Source organism: Etheostoma spectabile, chromosome 5, assembly GCF_008692095.1.
Source record: "Etheostoma spectabile isolate EspeVRDwgs_2016 chromosome 5, UIUC_Espe_1.0, whole genome shotgun sequence".
Taxonomy (NCBI): domain Eukaryota; kingdom Metazoa; phylum Chordata; class Actinopteri; order Perciformes; family Percidae; genus Etheostoma; species Etheostoma spectabile.
Genome location: NC_045737.1, coordinates 18,756,566 through 18,781,572, shown reverse-complemented (window position 1 = coordinate 18,781,572; position 25,007 = coordinate 18,756,566). Strand labels below are relative to the sequence as shown.

At 38.1% G+C, this 25,007-nt stretch overlaps 1 protein-coding gene across 1 annotated transcript in view; it reads left to right on the top strand.

Annotated features, from left to right (window-relative positions):
- Positions 1 to 23,419, top strand: part of jak2b (Janus kinase 2b) — a 24,688-nt gene extending 1,269 nt beyond the window's left edge. The window contains exons 2-25 of the mRNA XM_032516066.1: positions 1,508 to 1,744; positions 2,637 to 2,760; positions 2,853 to 2,970; positions 4,928 to 5,073; positions 5,659 to 5,950; positions 10,774 to 10,893; positions 11,139 to 11,296; positions 11,861 to 11,972; positions 12,238 to 12,424; positions 12,539 to 12,663; positions 12,843 to 12,977; positions 14,160 to 14,247; positions 15,220 to 15,347; positions 15,562 to 15,700; positions 16,057 to 16,208; positions 16,332 to 16,482; positions 16,816 to 16,952; positions 17,577 to 17,766; positions 18,391 to 18,515; positions 18,606 to 18,778; positions 20,200 to 20,317; positions 21,242 to 21,355; positions 22,757 to 23,139; positions 23,175 to 23,419. Of these exons, the coding sequence (XP_032371957.1) occupies positions 1,522 to 1,744; positions 2,637 to 2,760; positions 2,853 to 2,970; positions 4,928 to 5,073; positions 5,659 to 5,950; positions 10,774 to 10,893; positions 11,139 to 11,296; positions 11,861 to 11,972; positions 12,238 to 12,424; positions 12,539 to 12,663; positions 12,843 to 12,977; positions 14,160 to 14,247; positions 15,220 to 15,347; positions 15,562 to 15,700; positions 16,057 to 16,208; positions 16,332 to 16,482; positions 16,816 to 16,952; positions 17,577 to 17,766; positions 18,391 to 18,515; positions 18,606 to 18,778; positions 20,200 to 20,317; positions 21,242 to 21,355; positions 22,757 to 22,864 (3,363 nt within the window). The 5' untranslated portion in view covers positions 1,508 to 1,521 and the 3' untranslated portion in view covers positions 22,865 to 23,139; positions 23,175 to 23,419. The remainder of the gene's footprint in view (positions 1 to 1,507; positions 1,745 to 2,636; positions 2,761 to 2,852; positions 2,971 to 4,927; positions 5,074 to 5,658; positions 5,951 to 10,773; positions 10,894 to 11,138; positions 11,297 to 11,860; positions 11,973 to 12,237; positions 12,425 to 12,538; positions 12,664 to 12,842; positions 12,978 to 14,159; positions 14,248 to 15,219; positions 15,348 to 15,561; positions 15,701 to 16,056; positions 16,209 to 16,331; positions 16,483 to 16,815; positions 16,953 to 17,576; positions 17,767 to 18,390; positions 18,516 to 18,605; positions 18,779 to 20,199; positions 20,318 to 21,241; positions 21,356 to 22,756; positions 23,140 to 23,174) is intronic.
- Positions 23,420 to 25,007: the final 1,588 nt, after the last annotated feature.

The following is a 25,007-nucleotide window of genomic DNA, read 5'->3' as shown; positions in this document are numbered from 1 at the left end:
ATAAATAAAATTGAATTGAATTGTGAAGCTTCATTAGAGACATCTTGTGTAAAAAGTTAAGAGAATACCACACACGTCAAACCGTCATAGGTGCTTTCCTTTTTTTCAATTTCTGTAAGAAATGTTACATCAAATAGACAGCAGAATATTTAAGTGTAACTTATTCGTTACAGCATAAGTGCTGAATCGATTAGACCATTAAAGGAGTAGCGGTAGTTGATTGACAGTACATTTTACAGACAACAATTTTGATTGGAAATTAATAGTTTAGTCACTTAGCTAAGTACAATGCTGACCTTAAAGTATTTTAGTTCCTCAAATGCAGGGATTTGGCAAGTTTTACTGTTTTATTTTTTTGTGGATTAAAGCTCTCCTTTTGGATTGTTGCAATCCTTGGGCTCCTTGGGATTTAGGAAAATTGTGATGTGTATTTGTCACTATTTTTCTATACCACCATTAAGGCTGGATCAAATAAACAATCGATAATGAAAATAATCATATATATATATATATATATATATATATATATATATATATATATATCACCCATGGCGTTTTTTTACAACTTTGAATCAAGATGGATGCAATTTCAAAATGAAAACAAATCCTCAAATGGATCTAAATTTAGCCTAATATGAACATTAAACACAGCGTAATTAATGTTTGGAGGTTAAACACCCCTTTAAGTCAATATTTGGAGGCACCTTTTGGCAGCGACTGTAGCCACAGCTTTGCACAGCTGGACACTGCAATTAGCTGTTGTTTACAGTAGTATCTCAAGTGCTCTGGTATATTGGCTTTTCTTCAAAACAATCGCAACTGTCTTGGCCGGTGCTAAGCGTCGGACGAAACAATGGTGCCTCTGCAAAATATCCCTGGTAAGAAGTTGTTTTGGTGGAATGTGTACGTTCAAAGGTTGTGCAAAAGAAAACTCTGATTTGACAGATCGTCTAGCTAGCTGTTTCAATTTACCTTGCAGATATCTGAGGAGCAGTTAACTGTAGTCCTGAAAAATCGACCTAAGTTTAGAATACCGATGCAAAGAAAGCAGAAGGTGTAGGGCATCCGGCCAAAAATGACGGACATCTGGCGGATCCTCCGGTGGCACCGGAACCATCGCATAAATGAAACGTCATCAATATAGACTAATTTATACTTAATGACATTTTTTTTTTTTTATAAATCTTTAACTTGATAAGCACGTTAAAAAATGTGGTGCAAAAGGGCCAAACATCTCAGTACTCGATTCACAATGAAACATCTTTGTATTTCATAACTCATGGAGAGTCTCCCTATGTTTTGGATTAGATTTACATACACATACATTTAGTCTTTTGCCAATGGTTCCTCTGCCCTGCAGCTTTATGTAATTTTTTATTTTATTTAATGCAACAATTGAGATTATATAACCTAGCTAATCATGATGATAAATACATTACACTTTGCTAGAAAAACAAAAGATGCAATTATACTTTTTTGCTGACATTTTGCATTTATCTGATTGAAGGGCAGGTGGTGTTGATGGCCTCCCTGCCAGCCATGGATACTGTGACTGACACATGCCCTGCAGTGCACCAAAATGGGACCGCCCATCGGGAATCTCCAGACTCAAGGCCAGCCACTGCTGTTATGAAAATTAATTTCTACCACAGCAGCCAAGGAGCGGCCGACTGCAGCTTCCTCAGCTACCCACCTGGGGACTATGTGGCTGAGGAGCTTTGTATAGATGCAGCCAAGGCATGCAGTGAGTAGCCATGCATCCCTGCAAAATACAGCCCCATTCATTTGTTTTTGCTGTAACCTAGGGCATAGGTACACAGAGCAGGGCTATGCAGGGGGAGGCTAGACTAACCTGCATGTTGTTGGAATCGCATGTTATGTGTTTAATGATAAACACAACTGACATTTTAGACAATCTTTATTGACCTTTTGGTCATCTGTGTTGCTACTAGAAACAGAAAGTTTTTTAGTGTTTGTCCTAAAGCATTTCCCCTTAATTTACATTTTCTACATTTGCAGTGGCTTGAGAAAGTTTAGACACCCATGCTAAAGTTGATTAAAAGGAGGAATAAAAAAACTGGAAATTGATCGAAATGCCTTCATTCAAAAGATTTAGGAAAATACAACCTTTTAGGGACACCAATTTTCTTTCTGAATGAATAATGTATTGTAAATAAATAAATGTTCTTCTTTAAATATCTTCTTGAAAATAACTGGCCTTAAAAAATAAAAATGTGCCTGCTTCTATGGGAATTTAACATAAAGGTGTGTATACTTATGCCCCCTGTATTTTAAGGAAGAACATTTATCTATTTACAATACATTATTCATTCACAAAGAAAATTGGTGTGCTTAAAAGGTTGGATTTTCCTAACATTTTGAATTAAGGAATTAAGAACAATTTTCAAAAGATGTTTTCTTATTCATCTTTTTAATCAACTTTAGCATGGGTGTGTAAACCTTCTCAAGCCACTGTATATAAATAAACAAGGAACATTGATTTGGTTAAAGCTAGAAACATACAGTACAGTAAAGCTAACCTATACTGTCTTAAAGAACATCATTAAATTATAATTAAATAACTGAATGCAAGTTTACGGAACATAATGTACTTTCTCATTCTTTGTCTGCTTTAGGTATATCACCTCTGTACCTCAACCTTTTTGGTCTCTTTCGAGAACGAGACCGCTTGTGGTTTCCCCCCAACCACATCTTCCAGCTTGATGAACTGGCTTCTGAAAATGTGTTCTTCAGAATAAGGTAGCATACATTATGTCTGTTTGCCTCTTAAGTATCTTTTCCAGATTGAAATTTAAAAATTCTCGTGACTTAACGCATTTTCTTTACAACAGGTACTACTTTCCTGGCTGGTACAGTGGTGGGGCATCCCGAGCATATCGATTTGGGGTCACCAAGGGGTCAGAAAGCCCTGTCCTTGATGACTTTGTAATGTCTTACCTCTTTTCTCAGGTGAGCACTTCAGCATACAGCCACCCTCTTAATTACATAAACTGGTTTGAAGTCATTTATTTATATGTGGATCAGTTTAAAGTTGTTGTCTGTAAGATTTGAGTTAGGTTGTTTCTAGCAGCATCTAGCTGATTTAGGAAAAGAATCTTTTTTTTTTTTTTTTAACCAATATTGCGATTTGAAAAGCGATATTTTCTATATCTGCTATATTCAACAAACAAAAACAAAACAACAACAATACATTATTGTATAGTATGACCAACACAATATTGGATAGATTAAACTATTTATTCCTGTAGGTTATCATATTGATCAAATTTGGTGATGTATTATTATTTATTCATAAACTACTTCTTTCACATGCTATAATAATTCATATATAATAATATTTCCTGAATGTTCTTCCCGAAAAAAATGACTCCGTACAAAGGGTGGTTCATTACAGGGAAGACAGACCGAGCCAGAGGCAGACGGGGAAACCAACTCGTGCTGATTGACGTAAAAAGCATCACTAACTTTGATGCAATGAATTTGAATTTAGAAAGGGAAGGTCGCCATAGACAGAGATTCTATTACTTGGCAAAGCCAAGTTCTTTCATCAGTCGGTATGCTCAATCTCAATTGTTTTAACTTAGTCTTCGATAGATAGGAACTTAACAATTAACTAGATGGGAATAGTATGTACTATAACTTTAACAATAAAATTCAAAATCAGCAGCACAGTATTTTTCATTAGGCGTCAGAAAACAAGCAGCTTGCATCCTTAACAAGTGCGGAATATCAGTTTGTTAGATTGCTAGTTAGGTCACATCTTCAAATTTAGTTTTTTCAAAAGTATTGGCCAGGGATCCTTATAAAGATAGAAGTAACAAACGATGGCAATCTCATTTTTGTCCGTGGATGTCTTTGGTGAGAAGGTGCTTTAAAAACAAGGCTGTGCATGCAAGCAAGTGGCACCAACAAGAGAGCTTACACTTTCAGCGTGTGGAGTTATAGCCTCCATGTGAGAGGGAACTCCGGTAACTCTTTGGGAGAAATTTTGCAACTTGTACGCAAAATACACACCTTAGTGTGCACAAAACCTAAATGAGAGAACAAAATTAAATTCCCACTTGCTGTTTTTTGTTTGCGCTTCAAGGATTTTTCATGCTTGACAGATCACAGCAGGCTCAGAGTGGAGCTATTGTCCAAAGTTAGTGGGGTTAGTTGGGGCCTGTTATGCATTGTTGCCCCGGGGCAACCAAACAGCTTAATCGGGCTCTGTGCCACATTGGCTCACAGTACTACTATTTTAGTGGGTAATTTGAGTCAAGTACATTTTCAATGTTGCTGTCTCTCCTCTGTTTTCCTTTGACCAGAAACAAGTCAATCACAGTCAAGTCAAAGTATTTGTCCACTCCGCATTAGCTATACAATATCTGTGTTGGATTGTAGGAAAAATGGACATTAGAGACTTTATCAGATGGCTCATCAGAGCCCTGCATGCCCTCAGCCAAGAAATGACACGTATAAACCCCATTGCAATAGAAACAATGTGTGTAGTATAGGTGAGTCCAGGTATCTCGAGTCAATATGGAGCTGAACCCTGAGTTAAGTGAAGGATTATGTGGAATTATGCCTGTGGAAATCTGTTCTTGTGGCACAGGACAAGCCTGATTAGAAAGGGAGAAGGGAAACACTACAGTTGGGGTCATTTTGAGCATGTAGCACATTGTGTCTTTGCAGCTATTAAGCCATTACACATGCTTGCATTCACTGTTGACAGATGATGTTTTGCTCTGTGAAGGATATGTTGAATTCCTCACATTCTAATCTAGAGCTATTATGACTTGCAAAGGAAAGTTTGTTTCTGCATTTGCCAGTTGGAGGTTAAATAATAGAACAACAAATGCAAATCCAAAGCATTCATTTTTACAAGGACAATGATGCATGATAGCATTTTACTCTGTGTGCACAGTGGAGGAATGACTTTGTCAATGGCTTAGTGAAGATCCCCAACTCCCATGAGACTCAGGAAGAGTGCCTCGGTATGGCTGTACTCGATATGACAAGAACAGCCAAGGAGAGACAGATGTCACCGTTGGACATCTACCACACAATAAGGTACTATTGGAAAAATAAAGACTGATTTTGATCTGATTATTTGGGGTTACCTGAAATGAAAACCTGCACTGATATCAGTAAAATGCCATTACAAAACAAGCCAAACTTCTTGAACACAAGGGTGTCTCTGTCTTAACAAAAACAGCAGTACAAGAACTTAAATAGTCTGAAATTGGCAAAGTTATGCTTCAAAGCAGGAAAAATCTGTCAGAATACATAGACAAAACTAAGAATCTGTCGAGAGCATTCATGGCCAAATGTTTGGAGAAATGTTTTGATGCTCTGTGATACAAACATTTTCTTTTATTGCAGTTCTTTTTAAGCTAAAAAAATACTGAGATTTGGGAATCAAATCCTAGTGACTTGCAGAGTCTAGTCAGAGCCTAACGTTATTTTTATTTGACACAAAAATGTTTTGTGTGCTATGTCTTGTTGAATGTTTCACACAAGACAACATTAAAATGATTAATATTTTTCATTAATAAATAACATTCTTTTTTAAATACATGAGAGAGTCTGAATTTTATTTAAAAAGGATTTATGCTGATACACAAAAAATAATGTGTCTTCCATGCTTACTTTTAGCTACAAGTCCTTCTTGCCAAAGGACATGAGAGCTCAGATCCAGGACTGCAACTTCTTGACACGCAAACGAATCAGATTTCGCTTTAAGCGCTTCATTCAGCAGTTCAGTCAGTGTCGGACCACAGCGCGCGACCTCAAGCTCAAGTACCTCATCAGCATGGAGTCCCTGGAGAAGGCCTTCTACACAGAGACATTCCAGGTCAGGGAACTGTCCAGTGGACAGCTCATTATCCTGGTGGCAGCGGACAGTGGGATCCAGTGGTGTCGAGAGAAACTGAAGAATTCTGACCAGGTGGGTATCATGAGTGTTGTCAGTAAGCGTTGTTCTTTTGTATGTGTTGGACATGCAGCTGACTTTTAAATGAGTGGAGGCCTTCCCAGATCACCAATGTAAAAGGTAAAAAATGGATGTCACTGCACAGGTGACCTCAAGACCCTTAAATGTCAGCCATAACAGTATGAAATTAAAAACATGGTACAAGAGGAAAGTAATAAAAGAGCTACAGGGAGGTGAAGACAATAAGAGAAATACAGAATTGTGTCACTAAGTTTTGGCAGTATTTCTGAATAAATAATAACTGCAAAACACCTTTTACAGACAGTCACAAAGTGCTTCACACAATGAACATTTGTTCAAGTACAGTATGATCCAAAACAGAAAATGAACAAGCAAAAACCAATACAATGCCAATGAAGGTAAAAGATTGAAAGACTAAAAACCTGAAATTACAGTACAAACGGAGACAAAAGCGGGTTGAAACAAGTGTGTCTTCAGCTGATTTTTAAAAGCGAGACTACAGAACGTGATGTATTAGAAGGGCGTTCCACAGAGTTTGAGATACCACTTCAAAGGGACCATCCCCTTTAGTTTTTAAGCGAGTATGTGGGACCATCAGTAATCCCTGGTTAGAAGACCTGAGATACCTGATAGTAGTGTACGGATGGTGCAGGTCAGAGATATAAACAGGTGTCTGTCCATGCAATGCTTTATATGTACAGTAAGTACAAGAACTTTTAACCTTTGTATGGTATTTGGGTCAAATTGACCCATTTTTCAAAATGTTTCAAAGTTACTTTTTTTATACCTGAAAATCAATGGCCTTACCTTATTTTCTGTGATTAACATGTATTCCTGACTCAATTCAGAAATTATTCTGGATATGACACTTATGTTTTTCCATAGTGGATTTTTAACATGAATTATAACCTTAAGACAAAAAACGAACCCCACTTTCATTTTTAATTTTCTGCTAGTTGAGACTGATTGCATTCAATGAACATATGTTATCTCAATTGTTTGAAATTGAGATAAAGACAATATTTGTTAATAGATTATGAAGTAAAATTTTATTTCAGAATTGTTTTTAAAACCCCAAATAAGTCACGGGTCAATTTGACCCAAGGGATACGAGAGGGTCCCGAAAGTGAAGACAACACAAGGGTTAATTGGATCCTGAACTTGATCGGAAGCCAATGTAACAAGGATAAAACGGAAGTGATGGACTTGGTCAACAGGCTTACAGCAGAGTTCTGGAACAGTTGTATATGGTCCTGGGACAACTTGCTAAGACATGTGAAAACGGAGTTTCAGTAATCAAGCCGGATTATATAATTATAATAATAATAATAATACATTTTATTTAACAGCGCCTTTCTGAACACTCAAGGTCACTTTACAGACAATAAAAGTGTAAGGAGTTTTAACAAAACAAACAAAACAAAAACAAAACAGGAACGGTGTATTTACAGATAAGCAAGTTGGAACAGATGTGTTTTTAGTCGAGTTTTGAACAGGGGGAGAGAGTTGATATTATCAGGTGGGAGTGAGTTCCAGAGCTGGGGAGCAGAGCGGCTGAAGGCTATAAGGCTATAAAACCATGAATGATCATCTCAAGTTCACATTGAGCAACAACGCATCTAAGTTTAGCAATTTTCAAATTGTCTAATTACTGTATATGCCCTAGGGGAAGCACATACAGTGTAAATCAAATCTGACCTAACACAGAACCCTGAGGCACCCCACAAGAAAGGGCAGCAGTTTTAGAAAAATAGTGACACAGAAAAACCTTTAACTGAAAGATAAGAGGAGAACTAGTCCAGGGGTCTCTCTGAGATACCAACCTAGTGCTTAAATCTTTCAAGCAAGCTGGTGTGATCCACAGTATCAAAAGCTGCGCTAAGGTCCAGCAGCACCAAAACAGAAGACATTCTTGACACTCTAAAAAGAGTGGTTTCTTTAGATTGTTTCTGACGTAAACCAGATTGAAATATGTCTAGAATGCTGTGTGTGGCCAAGACAGCTGTGATCGAGATTGCTTTTGTTCAATAGTGGCTGAACAACTGCATGTTTTAAAATATGATGGAACACAAACAGTTTGCAGAGAGCTGTTGATTATAGAGAGCACAAAACGTGAAAAGAACCTTGTTATTTCATTATTTGCAGATGATGTCCTCTTGTATTTAAGTAATCAATTCCAGCAGTTCTGGACCCTATAGCATCATTTAGTGCTCTGTAAGATTATAAAATTAACCTAGGAAAATCTGTCATGCTGGCTTTTAATATTCCCCAGAATATGACCATACAATCTCCTTTTCGGGTATCGAAGAATGGCATAAAATATTTGAGTATTTTTTCACTCCTGATTTGAACAATATATTTGAGACTAATTATTCCTCTCTGATTCAAAAAACAAAATTAAAAACAATTTAAAGAAGTGGACCTCCCTGCCAAATTCTTCTTCTTTGGGAGAATAAACACTATAAAAATGAACATCCTCCCATGATTAAACTACTTATTTAAATAAATCTTCCGTGCTACTTGACCAGAGTGCTTTTTAAGTCACTAAACTCATATTTCCTCAATATATTTGGAATAACAAACATCAAAGGGTTTGATTTTCTAAACTTGCCAGACTGAAGGAATTGGGAGGTTTATCTCTTCCCAACCCAACTTTATTAACTCCAAATGACAACAAATTGGTTCATAAAGAGGAGGGATTCTTTATGGATTAGTCTAGAATCGCTGGCTTATCCTCCAAGAAGGCCTGATTCCCTCCCTTTTATTCATGATATGGACCAGAGGAACTCTCTCAAATATGATTTACAACACACTGGAGGTCTGCAGATGCAGGAGTATTCATTTGCTGTCTTAGGCCTATTGATTTCCAACTCTGTAAAGCCGTTTTAGCAATTTAGAAAGGATTTTGACATTCATTGTAAAGACTTTTTCAAATATGTCCAAATTCGCCACTTTTTTGAATCTCTTGTTAGGAAGAACAAGATATGTTGAGAGCTATCAGAGTTGAAAAGTGCTATGGTCTCAACCAAATCTCTTAAGGGGCTGATTTACAAGATTCATTCTTTACTGCTGTACTAAGACTCTTCAGCCTGTGACTCGCTGAAGATGCTGTGGGAACGTGATCTGGAGGTCACATTTAGCTTTGCAGATTGGAATAAGATTTGCGGTGGAATCTTGCCAAAATATACACTGGTACATGAATTTTAAGTTTTTCCATAGGACTTATTTTACACCTGTTCGCCTCCAGAAAATGTTTTCCACACAGTTCAAATCTAAAAGGGTACATTTAGATAGATATTTATTGATCCCAAAAAAATGGGAAATTACGATGTTACATATAAATATAAATAATATACTAGGAAAAAATATATATATATACATACATACATATATACATACATACAGTATACATGAAATAATTATAATAATAATAATAGGAATAAAATATAAGAACAAATATTTAAATATATACAGCATGGGAAAACATAATGTGCAACTGCTTAAATAATATGCTAAATGTATGCTAAAATGTAAATGAACCAATTGTGCAGGTTGCCCTTAGTGCAGTATTGTGGTGTCAGTCTCATCTAGCACCCAGTGATGACATGTTAAAGAGGTAGTAGGTACCTGTGGTAGGAATGATTTCCTGTAGCGGTCCGTGCGGCATCAAAGCTGTCGGAGCCTCTTAGAGAAGCTGCTCCTCTGTTTGACCAATGGGGGTGGAGAGGGTTGTCTGGGTTATCCATGATAGATAACAGTTTGTTCAATGACTACCTCCCCCTCACAGCTTCAAAAGTGTCCAATTTGCAGCCGATCACGGAGCCAGCCTTCCTGATTAGTTTGTTCAGTCTGTTTGTTGTCCCTGGCTCCGATGCTGCTGCCCCAGCAGATGGCGGAGGAGAACAGAGCGCTGGCCACAACAGACTGGTAGAACATCTCCAACATTCTGCTGCACACATTGAAGGATCTCAGCTTCCTCAGGAAATAGTCTGCTCATCCCCTTCTTGTAAACAGCAGTGCTGCTGACCTTCCAGTTCAACCTGCTGTTGATGTTGACACCCAGGTATCTGTACTCCTCCACCATGTCCAAGTCACTTCCCAGTATGCAAAGGGAATGCAGAGCCGTTCCCTTCCTCCTGAAGTCAATCACCATATCTCTGGTCTTATCCACGTTCAGCAGCAGATGATTCTTACCAGACCACTCCACAAATTCATCCACCAGTGCCCTGTACTCTCCTTCCTGTCCATCCCTTATACACCCAACATCTGTAGAGTCATCAGAAAACTTCTGTTTTATTCACCTGTTCTGGGCATGCAATCACATCCAGACATTTTGGGATGAGGTTTGTTCTGTGGTCCAGGAGGTTATCGGTACACAGTTTATATTATCCTCATCCTTTAATCTGTTAAACCATACTTTGGAAAATCTTTTTGACACAGACGCCAAATATGTGTTGATAATTCTTTTATTTCTAGCTAAAAAAGGGATAGGTGATCCTGTAATTCTTGCATGATCTTGTGATATAGCAAGAATCCAGCTGCTGTTCAAGGTAAAGTTTCATGGTGCATTCAGGGGCCCCTGGTAAAATCATGGTGCATTCAGGTGTACCTCGTAATGATGTCTTACACAAAAAAATAATGATCCCAGTCACTTTCACACACTGAGGCATACACCTTTTTAATTAAACACTGGTGTTGGATCGTTACTTTGTATCTCCCAATACCCAAACCCCAGGTATTGGTATCATGACTAAAAAAGTCGGATTAGTACATCCCTCCTCTAACTACAAAAATTGTTTGTTATGCTGTTCGTCCAGGAGCTGCAGACCTTGTGTGACTTCCCTGATGTCACTGACATCAGCATCAAACAGGCCAGCAGGGAGGGTGCTGCAGAGAGTCGGGTGGTCACCATCAACAAACAAGATGGCAAGAATCTGGTAATTTCACTTTAGTCTGTTGTTAGCAGGTTAAGAAACATTTTGACCACAGACAGTTTCAGTGACAGTTGGTTGCTATCTCAGAAAGGTACAAAAAACGTAGCAGTCATAGGCAGAGATTTAGAAGCATTTGGTTTGCTACCTGCTTTCAATGCAACAATAAATATAACATGCAGTCTGGAGATAGTTGGAGAATGGTGGAAGTTTCAACATTATGTCTAAAAGGGTTTTTTGTATATTTTCAGGAGCTAGAGTTCCCCAGCCTGTCTGAAGCCCTCTCCTTTGTGTCCCTCATTGATGGCTACTATCGGCTGACGTCGGATGCACATCACTACCTTTGTAAAGAAGTGGCTCCTCCTAGGCTTGTGGAGGCCATCGCCTCCCATTGCCATGGCCCGATCTCGTAAGTGAACAACAAGAAAGCTTAATTTTACAAACCGCATTAGCAGGGCTGTCCCTTTCTCAAAAACATTTCTTCTTTTTTTATTATTATTTTGAACACAACCTAATCCTTAACTATGTTATAGGAATGACTTATGTTAATTTGTGGTGCTTTCACTGCCTCATTTATCTGACAAGCTAGCCAATGGCTCCTCATCTGCATCAGGGCCAGGCATAAAAACAAGTGTAAATTTGCACAGCTGCAAAGTATATTTATATTTAACATTATTCACACTCCTACTCCTACTTTCCATGTTTACAGCTGAACTGCACCGGACCTGTCTGTGTTGGCTACACTAAAAATTGCCACTTGAAAATGCAAAATTCTTAACAGGAAGAATATTGTACATCATCTATAAACAGTGTTTCAAACTCCCTGCCAAAATGTACAAGCATTCCTCAAGTGTTTATTGTATAGTGTTTTATGTATTTACTGTATGACAAAACCAAACCGGTAATACTGTTTTTCTCTGCAGAGATGAAGGTCAACCTGCTGTGACTGTTCTGCATCTTGTTTTTGTTGCAGAATGGAGTTTGCCATTAACCGGCTTCAGAGGTGTGGGAACAAGCGAGGGTTGTACATTTTGAGATATAGCCCTAAAGACTTCAACAAGTATTTTCTGACTTTCCCTGTTGAGGTAAGTAACACTCACCCGTGGTAGTAATAACTTGTACACAGTACAATAATGCGATTTTTTTTAATTTATTTTTTGTTTTTTTTTATTAAAGCTACTTGTTTTACACCCCACCCTAAGTGTTTTCATTGTAAAATTGAATCCACCTGGACCGGTGTCTCACTCAAAATTAGACTAGGAAATTGTTGTTGTATTGCTGTCGATTCCATGACGGAAACACAATTATACTATTTCCACCATTTGCCCTCCTCTGTGTCTGCTACTGTAGGTGTATGCTTCTGTAGAATACAAGCACTGCCAGATAACCAGGTCTGCCAGCGGGGAGTTTAACCTTAGTGGAACCAAAAGAAACTTCAGCAGCTTGAAGGAACTTCTCAGCTGCTACCAAAAGGAAACTGTGCGCTCTGATAGCATTCTTTTCCAATTCAGCAAGTGCTGTCCACCTAAATCCAAAGGTAAAACTAACGTTCTATGGATTTATCAAACTATAAATCACATTCTTGAAAGTTTGATTGTCTACAACATTGTAGACAAGACTTCTGTTACAAGACTTGTCTCTCCAACAACAGAAAAATCATGCCTCCTCGTGTGTAGGAGCAACAAGGGTTCCGAAGTGCCTCTATCTCCGTCTCTACATCGACACAACATCAGTCAGATGGTGTTTCACAAGATCAGGAAAGAAGATCTGGAATTTGTAAGCTTAGTTTGCATGTCCAGGACTGTCATATGCTTGTATTTACTCATCTGTCCAACAATTCATTAGCACTAAATTACTATTCCACTATCCTATTCGGAGTATTTGTCTAACGCAGCATGCTCGGATTTTGATTACGGCAATCGCCTGTTAAGGGTCATTAATGGGCTTCCTTTCAGATGGAGAGTCTAGGCCAAGGGACATTTACCAAGATCTTCAAAGGGGTCCGCAAGGAGCTGGGAGATTATGGACATGTGCACCAAACCGAAGTTGTCATGAAAGTTCTGGATGAAGCCCACAGGAACTACTCTGAGGTTTGTGGCTTTTAAAAGTGTATACATTGTTTTGTTTGCAAGGACATGTGGTTTTTATAGCCACAAATTGGTAATTGGCAAAAAACACAAGTTAAATACAGTGCTATCAGTTAAACACGTTAACGGCGTTAATGCAGACCCATTTTAACGCTGTCAATTTTTGTATCGCAAGATTAACATTCTTTTTGGCCTAGCAAACTTTGTAGGTTTTTTCACATGCTGTTGCAACTAGTAAGATTAGAAAAACTACAATACCACACCGGATCTAGCTAGACACCAAACAAAACAACAGGCATGCCGCACACACTTGTTTGGGCTTGCAAGCCGGCCAAAGAGTAGTACCGTTACAATTTGAGTGGATGGCGTGCGATAGACACCAAAATGGATGCTAATAAAATTCTGAATGGATAGTTTACTTTTTAAAAGTTGCTAAAAAAGTTTAAAGTTATCTGTTTGTTTAGTTGTTGTAAACTGAGCTATCATCGCAGCAAATCCAGTCTGAAATACCACTTGATGGCCAACCACAGCGGATGCAAATTCTCTGCCCCCTCGTCAAAGTATTTTTTTTTTTTTACCCTTTTATTTATGGACAGTGTTACACTGTGTAATAGATTATTTGCTCCAAGTGAGAATGTTACGTGTGAAATTGAACACTACAGTAGGCTATATGTCAATGTTGTTTTCAATAAATAAATAAAAAACATTTGCACAAAGCAAACCAATCCACTTTTCCATGTTGATAAGAGCATTAAAATGAGAAAAAATAATGGGACAAAAAGAAATTAAGGGGCATTTAGAATAGAAAAAAATATGTGATTAATTGCGAAATAACTGACGTTAATGCTATTAATCACGATTAAATATTTTAATTGTTTGACAGCGCTAGTGAAATATATTGACGGTTGGAGCAATTTTACTTACAGTGCATTAAGGCTGAGAAATAATTAACTGCGAGTTAATTCAGGCAGTGTCTGACAATTTTACTTTGGCAGATTTCTAGCCCTTTTTCTGGATGTTCCTTTTATGCCTCTGCAACGGCAACAGCTTTCTTCTAGTTTTAATGCAAATTCACTCTTTTTGTAGACCTAAAAATTGTAATGTGTAAATGTAATTGTTTGTGGTGTACCTTTTGTCTATCATGGGCACAAGTTATTTGTTTTTCGGTCTTCTCTTGTCCTACAGTCTTTCTTTGAAGCTGCCAGCATGATGAGCCAGTTGTCCCATAAGCACCTGATCCTTAACTATGGTGTATGTGTCTGCGGAGAAGAAAGTAAGTCAGTCTTAGAGCCCCACACTCAACTTGTCCTGCTATAAGCAATACTGTATTTCTTTAATTGTTCTTACAGTGAGAAGAAAGAAGAGAATTTTCCAATATCAATTTGTTAGACAACGTTTGTTAGACAAGTCATTTTTAGAAATAAAAATCAAAATGTAGTTATATAGTACTTTACATCAACCAGCAAGTATCCAAAGTGCTTAAAATAAATTGTAAAAGTGACTAAGATCTTAGCACATTATGATGAAAGTATATGATGGCCATTCCCATGCTCACTTATGTCTCATAAGTTGTTGCATCAAATATTTGGGTTGATACCACGCACAGATTTGGTACTAAATTCAACCAATTCTGACCACTCAACAAGAGATGAAAATGGTAAAAAAACAAAACACATTAAGACACTAAAACCTTGAGGAACACCACAGAAAAATCCATGCTGTGATTTGGTATTGAAAACTAAATATTTGGAGACTTCTGTAGGATTGCATTTTTGCGGGGATTGGAAAGTGACAACTTCTGTTCTGAAAACTGCTCAGAAACCCTCTTATTTTCATTATACATAGGAAAGCCACACATCCTCTAAATGCCCTTTGTCTCTAGTTTCCAGTTGTAAGGTGTCATAGGGCTTTATCCTAGAGGTCACAATACGTCATTTACAACTGGGATGTCATGTTTCAAAACATGGTCTTACTACAATGAAATGGCTACTTTTGGGACTAACACATTAATATCACACAAAATAATTAAAAATTGGGTTCATTCATTATCATTCAGATATCTTGAGTTGAGAGGTCAAAGGGTGTTTTTGACAATGGCCGAAGTTGCCAAGTCTTTCCCTCGCCAGGCCTTATTATTTATTTTTTATTATTTAGCCCCCTTTGCAAGGTATTTTAAGAAGTTAAGAATTCTGTTGTAATTGCTTATATTACCTTTTAACGTCCGCTGAAAACGATTTTTTTTCAGATATCATGGTGCAGGAGCATGTGAAGTTTGGTTCGCTGGACACCTACCTGAAGAAGAACAAGAACTCGATAAACATCCTGTGGAAGCTGGAGGTGGCTAAGCAGCTGGCCTGGGCCATGAACTTCCTGGTAGGGACCTGTGGCTAGTGCCAGATTTGATGCCAAGTCATTTAAAGTATTGATGAATATCAATTTGTGTGCTGCTCACATTTAATTTGGGACAGAAATTGTAATAAAAAAACTGGAAAAATTGTAAACAGAAGAAGCTGTAAGAAGAGTGATTTGAAAAAAATATTTTTTCAGTGTTTGTAAGAGACTCTGAACCTTTTTTCTGAACCTGCAGGAAGAAAAGCATCTTGTCCACGGGAATGTTTGCGCTAAAAATGTTCTTCTGATCAGAGAAGATGACTGGCGGGCTGGGAACCCCCCCTTCATCAAACTGAGTGACCCTGGGATCAGCATCACGGTCCTGCCCAAAGAAAGTAAGTTATGTCTATACTCATCTTAACTGTAATATGCCTCTTTAGTCAGCAGGGGGCGTCTGTATACCAAGGGTATGATTGCAATGAGATGGTACCGTCTTAAATCCATGTTGCATTGGGTTACTTCATTTTGTGTTTTAATTATAGAGAACAGTGATACAATAAGGTAATGCCACTGGGATGCTATTCAAATAAAGGAACTAGAGTTGTGTTGCAAAGGAATGGATTCTTTTTTTTTATTGCTAGCTGCAAATTGAGGCAATTGGATCATAAAATCCAAATGAATCAACTGTTTTTCCTGACAATGTTGGTGGTTTACTGATAGTGGTGGGTTAAATGGTTTTGTTTGTGATCAGTACTGATTGAGAGGATCCCTTGGGTGTCCCCTGAGTGTGTTGAGGACCCTGCCAACCTGAGCATGGCTGCAGACAAGTGGAGCTTTGGCACCACACTGTGGGAGATCTGCAGTGGTGGGGAGAAACCTTTAGCAACACTGGACAACTCTAAGGTATGGCTGGGTGGTGTGACCTAAAATATACACTGGATCAAGCCAGTATACGTTTAATAAATAATGGTTACAATACTGTATAGCCTGTGCATATCATGGTATAATATTAATTTTGTCTCACAGAAAACCCTGTTCTACGATGACCACCACCAGCTTCCTGCACCAAAGTGGACCGAACTAGCTAATCTGATTACCAGCTGCATGGACTACGAGCCCACATTCAGGCCCACATTTCGTGCCGTTATCCGTGACCTGCACAGCCTCTTCACACCAGGTTGGTGTATTCTCTCCTACTGGTGTCAGGACAGAGAATCTAGGTCACACCAGGGTAGAATTTAAAATGTCTTCAGATACATACCCCCTGCACAAACACATTTTATTAGAGTATCTTCACAAATAAAAATAAAATAAAAAGGGATTCCTGTTCCTGTCTTTATTAGGATGTCATTAGCTGCTTATTGTAATGAGGTGTAGGGATAGTGTTCAAGGAGTTCTTTAGCATTTCATCTCTGGATGAGTAGTGCAGAGATTGGTCCAAGACACAATTATTATTATTATTACAATAATGTCTCTTGTGTGTACATGATTTTTGTCTTTGTGTCCCCAGACTACGAGTTGATTGTGGACAGTGACATCCTGCCAAACAGGACAGTGGGCTCCGGCTGGTCCACTGGGGGCTTTGAGATTCAGGAGCCGGTTCAGTTTGAAGAGCGACACCTCATATTTCTACAACAGCTAGGGAAGGTATGAAGACGTGTGGAAACTCAAATCGCAAATCAATCCATGTTAATACGCTTAGTCTTGTGACTCCTTTATCCTCTTGCAACAAGTTTTTGTTAGGGATTTGTTCTCATTACCTTTTATTCTTGAGTTAGGGCTACATGATTCTGGGAGAACTGAGAATAGGGATTCATCACTCTGACTAACTTTTTCTAAAAAGTACCTGCCTTGAAATTAAGTATTTTCAATATGGTGCTTCCATTGCTAGCACCTTTTTATCTAAAATTCTAGGTCTTACTACATTTTTAGCGTGCATTTCCTCAGAAGGGATTGCACCCTAATCCCAGGTAGAGTTTGTGCCATGTTAAATTTATTGTTTTTTAAGGCATATGCTAATATTTTCTTTGTTCATGTCACGTCATTGTTTTGGCTAGTTATGTAGCTAGCAATTTGTCAGCCATTTACTAATTTTCGGTTTAAGTAACATAAGCCCATAAGTACATGTATCACAACTTAACTGGTGTGCTTTAATTTCGATGTACTTGCATTGAACTGGTCTGTACCTTGCTTTGCGTGAAACGGAATGAAATTTAAAATCAAACTATACGTAAAAAAGGATTGTTCATTTAAGTTGGTCTTCTCTTTAAGGGAAACTTTGGCAGTGTGGAGATGTGTCGATATGACCCGCTTCAGGACAACACTGGAGAGGTTGTGGCTGTGAAGAAACTCCAGCAGAGCACTGCAGAGCACATACGAGACTTTGAGCGAGAAATTGAGATCCTGAAATCTCTGCAGCATGAGAACATCGTCAAGTACAAAGGCGTTTGCTACAGTGCAGGTACAGTTGACTTTTAATTAGAACCTTCATTCTTCTAATATTCCAAAGCTTAAAAAATGTTTTGGGAGGATAATTTGAAAATTAGCTGCTCACATCTTGATCCCTTTTTATCCTTCCACTTCCAACAAATTACATTACCCTGCCTATATACTGTATGTATTGTTTGTATTTTTTCACCAGTTTCACTGACTAGCAAAACTTTAGTTGACCAATTCGCACCAAACTCTGTTATAACATCAATGCATATTCTATACTGTAACTATACTTACTACAAACCAACCTTATTGAACAAAAAAATGCAGTTTTATGAGCCACTAACTGTGATTCTGAGTGTCTATCACATAAATAGAATTTATAAATGAAACACCCAATATAGTATATATATTGTTTATTTTTAGGGTTGTTAGTGGACATATGTGAAATTTAGCCATTTTGTACATCCCAACTTGATGATAAACAAGCTATATCAAACAACTATTCTTTTTCTCATACTCAGTATCAGCATTTTTATTAGTAAATGAGGACAATACACCTTGAGTGGTCAATCAGTCAAATTGTTTGCAAGTTCAAGACTTTGGGGCTGCTAGGTCCTCTGGATGACAGTTTCTTTTTGGCTTCTCACAGGTAGACGAAATCTCTGTCTCGTCATGGAGTATCTGCCCTTTGGAAGTCTGCGAGATTACCTCATGAAAAACAAGGAGAGAATCGACCACAAGAAGCTTGTGCATTACATGTCACAGATTTGCAAGGTACTTCCCTTTTTGTTCAGTGTTACCCCAATGCTCTGTGGAGCTCCTGACCTGTGTAGCTACAGATACAAATTTTTTCTGTATTCACAGGGTATGGAGTACCTGTCAAGTAAGCGTTATATCCACAGAGACCTGGCAACACGAAATATCCTTGTGGAGAGTGAGCTGAGAGTGAAGATTGGAGATTTTGGCCTCACCAAAGTTCTGCCTCAGGATAAAGAGTACTACATGGTCAAAGAGCCAGGGGAGAGTCCCATATTCTGGTTAGTCTCCACACTTATTTTGTTTTTGTTGCACCCTCCTCATGATGCTGTACATAGTGCTTCTACTGAAGCGATTTTACTTTAAAAACAAACAAACATCTAAATCTGTTTTTTTGTAGGGGTTCAACGCATTTCCTGTTGTCGCTAACATAATTCATAAAGTTTAAGTTAGCAATTATTGTACCATTATTTTATTTGTGATTTGTACTTGATAATTGTGTTGGAATCAAAAACAATGCTCCTTGTCCTTAGGCCTGTACTACGAATCAAGATCAAAATGCCCTGGATTTATTTCAGTTAACCGGCTTCACATAACCTAACAACCGTGATCCCGCATAACCTGTGTCACAACAGTGGTTAACAACTAGTTAAATTAACCCAGGGTTTCCCAATCCAGCGACGGGCGCGTTCCAATAAAAGAGGCATCATAACCATCGCAAACATCTATTAGAGCCACATATTTTAAATAAGAAGAGCAAACCATAATTCTATGTAAATATGAAGAACACAAACACGGTTTTACTAGCAAAAGGCAATACAGTCGCTACTTCCTAAAACAGGAAGAAAAGCTGGCAGTAAAATAGCAGACACTGTAAATGCGTAAATCACAACGCTTATCAATATCACTTCCCCATCAGTCAGGCATAAGCTCTGACCATAATTATACTTGTGCTTTCCATAAACTGCTTGCTTTAGCCTATTATTTCAGTTGCTACCCTGGCAGTGGTAAGTGATCGTGAAAGGAAATAAAAAATATAAAAACATAATTCAAACCAATGTGCGCATTGGCAACAAATGGCTCAACATGCTGACAAATAGCCTGTACGTAATTTCCTCTGATGAAAATCTATATCTGTAATAAAAATACCCATCAGGAAGTGTTAACGGGGTTGTCGGTCTCTAAATGTTTTAGCTTTTATGATCGCTATCTCTCTACTCTTCTCTCTCTCCTCTCTATCTCTCTTCTCTCTCTCTCTCTCTATCTCTCTCTCTCTCTCTCTCTCTCTCTCTCTCTCTCTCTCTATCTCTCTCTCTCTCTCTCTCTCTCTCTCTCTCTCTCTCTCTCTCTCTCTCTCTCTCTCGCGGCGCACCGAGCTCCACGAGATCTTCAGAACGTATCATTCTAGTATTGACTGGTCAGTTGGCGGTGCTTTTTTTTTTTTTGGATCTCTAATCTCCAACATAACCTGATCCCAAGCAGGTTAGGAGTTTGGCATAAGTTACCATGGCGATTAAACCCGGTAACAATTGATCCACCATTGTGATACCCAAAACCCTGGTTTAAACCTGAAGTTACCTCGTTAATGACAAATCTTGCTTCGTAGTACAGGCTTCTAGTGTTGAAGTCTACTTGTAAATTTACAACCTTCTCTAGAGGAGCAGAACAGGGACAGGCAATCACACAGTGTGCTATTTTGTAGGTATGCCCCTGAGTCGTTGACTGAAAGCAAGTTCTCTGTGGCGTCAGATGTCTGGAGCTTTGGAGTGGTGCTTTATGAGCTCTTCACCTACAGCGACAAGAACTCAAGCCCTCCGGCAGTAAGGGCACTCACACGCATTCACCGGCTTTTTCACTTCCTCTTCATCTTGATTCATGGTCTCTGCTTTATTGACTAACTGAAGAAAATGTGTGCAAATTTGCAAGACTTTCCTAGTCATTTACTGTGCAAATATTGTTTTAATAGGAAAAAACAGGACAAATGCAGCAGCCAGAAGAATCTAATGATAATATTGTTATATCTGTAGTTGTTACAAAAAATTCCCAGAAAAAACACAGATTCAAGCAAGTGCCTCACTGTTTGCAATGTGTGTATACTCTATGCTTATTAGAAAATACGGTAGTCTAACTGGTGTGGTACAATGGCCTAAAGGCTAAGATACCATACCATATTAAATGCAATGTCTGTATCCAGCTAGTCAGGTTAGATTTTTGTTGCATGTCATCCCCTTTTTTCCTCTCATTTTCTGTCTGCCTCTCAACTTGTACTGTGAGCTTACAAATGAATTGAATAGGAATATATTGTAACGGTGAAACGGCTCACTAGACACAAATACATGGAAGCCACTTCTCTGTCTGGTTGTTCCTCAAGGTTGGAATGTGACTGCATTCAAATGAGTTCAGTGTAATTTGTGCATAGTGTTGACACAATTAAACATAATTTCATTTTGGAAAATAAATTAAATGTACATGCTTTTCCACGCTACTCCTGACAAAGTAGAGACTGTGACTCCCTTGCTGAGGTCATATTGTAGTTTGCCAAGTTGACACTGATAACATTTTTCTCCCCATGTTTTGCTTTGTGTTTGTTCTCAAATAATAATAGGTTTATTGCTCAAGTTGTAGGACATCAAGTGTTGTACATTTACCCGTATAATTTGTATTATCTGTAAAGATCTTATTTTCTGGAAATCAAATGGATTTTTAAATCTGTTTTTGTCTCGGCTGTCACCATTGTCATCCAGGTTTTTATGTCCATGATGGGAAATGACAAGCAGGGACAGCTGATCGTCTATCACCTCATTGAGCTCCTCAAATCAGGCAGCAGGCTGCCTCAACCTCTGGGGTGTCCCACAGAGGTAAGAACATGTACTGCTTTCAACATAGCTTTAATATAAAAACACTGGATTAAAAATATAAAATACAAGACGTTTCAGTCTTCATCCAAACACCTTCATCAGTTGTTTAGTATGCACACAAAGTAACTCTGGTCTTAATACACAAAGGCAGTCACATGATCTCATGGCATGAAGTCACAAGACTGCTAAGATGTAGTCCATTTGTATTGCCAGAGAAGATCGTGTCCCAGTAGCTCCAGATTTCCCATCATGAAATGTCTTGTATTTTACATTTTTAATCCAGTTTTTTAAATTAAAGCTTTGTTGAAACTACAATTACCTGGATGCATTCATGAATTTCCATAGACATGTATTGCTGTTTGCTCTCTGACTGGATCAACTTGTCACATACATGTACACTTACTACTACTACTACTACTACTTTATGCATATATACTTATACAAACACCCTATTTCACCTGTATGTCAATGCATACTCAGTCATGTACAGTACATGGACACATTCAATTCAATTCAATTTTATTTATAGTATCAATTCATAACAAGAGTTATCTCAAGACACTATACAGATAGACCACACTCCAGAATTGACAAGGACCCAACAGTTCTAGTAGTTTCCTCCAGAGCAAGCAACAGTGCGACAGTGGCGAGGAAAAACTTCCTTTTAGGCAGAAACCTCGGTCAGACCCAGGCTCTTGGTAGGCGGTGTCTGACGGGCCGGTTGGGGTTAGTGGAAATAACAAAAATAGAAAAAATTAGTAGTTTGTAGCAGTTCTTTGTAGTAGTTCATGGCATAGCAGGACGCTGTGCTGCATTATAAAGAACATACAGACATATTTAAACATTTAAAAGACCCAAAAGGGACGGGGCTGTCAATTAGCTTTAGTTAGATGCCCTGTGTACATTACATTTGTTGCATTGCTTCTCCCTAGGTAAAATGGGTTATCTTTAAACTGACACGTAGATGTATAATACATAAAAGGCCAATCTTATACAAAAAAAAATATTTTTGATGCACTGGCCAATGCAGCGCCTTGCCGGATGACGGTGTGCAAAACTTGAATCAGGTTAAACTTTTTTGCCTGTAAAGCAACTCAACATGTTTGGCGAACATTACCATTTTGCCAGAAATTTTCACCATTTTAAAACTATTACCTGTTGTTGGGGAAGCCTAATAGCAGAATGGTTAAGGCACCAAATAACCACAACGTTCACAAATCAACCAGGTGACCTTTGTCGCATGTCAGTGCTTTTCTTTTCCCCACATTCCTTGTCTCTCTTACACTGTCAGCTTAAATGCAAAAACCTTTCGATGCCATCAGGAGTGTAATGATTTAGTTTTTTGCTCATCTCAGAAATTCATCCACAAATAACAATCTTTATTCCTGTTCTTTCTCTCAGATACATGAGATCATGGAGGAGTGCTGGGACAACGACCCCTGCTTGCGTCCTTCTTTCAAGGAGCTCGCCCTGCGCATCGACCTGTTCAGGGACAGTAAGGAGTTTTAAAAGAAACATTAACCAAAGTGGTCCTTCTCCTGCTGAGTGCCAGTGTGTGGCAAAGCAGCTTGTGACTGGAAGAGTGATTTTTGGAAACAAGGACCAGCATAAAAAGTAAAGGTGCCTTTAGGCAAGGCACTAAACTCCCATTTCTGTAGTGGAGTGGCATAGTGGCTAGCAGCAGAATGGAAATGGAGGCTTGGATGCAAAGAACTGTTAAGGTGATGTTGGTTCTGTCCAAAATGCATGAGAGAAAGCGAGAGAGTGAAAGAGAGTGTGTGTGTGTGTGTGTGTGTGTGTGTGTGTGTGTCCGTGAGAGTGTGTTATGTCCTTATAAATGGCTAGCAGGGCTAGCTCTCGCCATCCCCTTTTCCCTTCACATTTCAAAAGAAATGATCTAATAGAGCCGACTGTTTTCTATGTATATGTGTATATACCTACAGTATATTTGTGTACATGTGTCCAGATTTTTTTATAATTTTATAAAAAAGAAAATATGGTAAAATACTATATTTGAACTGCTACATGATGTCAGTATAAATGAAGTACATACAAAGGTGATTTACAAATCTGTTATTGTTTTATGTTTTCATTGTGAGTGGTGGTGTGAAAATTAAAGAACAATTTAATTAGTGCCCGAGCACCGACAATGTTGGTCAGCAAAGGTCCTATTGAAACTGGAAGGCATTCCGCTTATGTGTCACCTCTAGACTTAAACAGAAACCTCTTGGAGCCATCTCCTAAACCCAACAGGAAGTCAGCCATATTGAATTTGCTGTGCAATATTTGGACGTTTTTGACCATTTCCAGGGATTGTACATGACGTTCTTCTCTTACAGATTTAACACAACTGATTTCTAAATTGTTACACTCTAAAGACCTTGGCAAAGCTACGTTGCAAAGATTTTGAGTTTTCAATTTATATCTGCTTTGAAACTCTTTTGAGCTCATTATATTATTATCATTATTAAACAGTATAAATAAATGCTATTCAAACAGCACACTATGTGCACAGCACACCAAAACCCAGTGGTATGTAAGTACATTTCATCAAGTATTGTACTCAAGTACAAATTTAAGGTACTTGAGAATTTCCATTTTCTGCTTCTTTATAGTTCTACTTCACTACATCTCAGAGGCAAATATTGTACGTTTTACTCCACTACATTATCTGACTGCTTTAGTTACTTAACAGATTACAGTTTTTCATCCCCTTTCCTGTCCAGTGAAAACCATGTATCTCCAGATGTGTTTATTTTGAATGTTTGTGATAAACTGAGGGATGAGGTGTTCTTTTGTGTTCTCATTTCTGAAGCTAAATAAACTATTTGAAATAAAACCTCTTGTGGGCTGTTTTTCTGACACCATGAATAGTTGTTTCAAGAAATACGTGGTTTTCACAGGACAGCGACGCCACAAATATATGATGATCTAATACAATAGGATGCATTTCTGTATATTAACTACCCAACAGTATATAAAGGAGATAAATTGGTACAACTTAACATCTACAGCAGTAAAATACAACATACACAACATTTATAAGTGCATTTTGCTGATAATGCTTAAATACTTTTACTTAAGTTGCAGCACTTTTACTTTCACAAGGTGGTATTAGTATTTCACTTCAGTAAAGGATTTGAATACTTCCATCACCTTCAAAACCTCAAAAACAATACTATTGAAAATTTACCGAATATGTCCTAATTAGAAATATTTTCTTTAAGTCTCACAATGAAAGACACAATGTAATCCTGAAGCAATATTGAAGATTAAGACTAGAGAACGTAGTGTGTAAAGATAAGTATGTGTATCAGTGCATCTTACAAGAAGAAGTTGATCATAAAGATAACACAAGTTGAACTGATAGCTAGTACCAGATTTAACAGATGTTGGTTTACATCTACTACCCTACTAAAATTTATTTTAGCATGTCAGTGTTTTTACTCATTTCAAGACTGATGTCCAGTAGGTTCGGTCTGGCCCCCTTAAAAGTCTGCAATGTACAATATGCACTTAACGCACCTCATTATGTAACTGCAGTAATTGAGACCATAGGTTTAAGGGGGACATGAAGGGTTTTCCACCAAATGTCTTAATGTCACTTTTACTGTAGAACTCAAATGTCGTTGGAGGTAATTTGGTTTCCGGA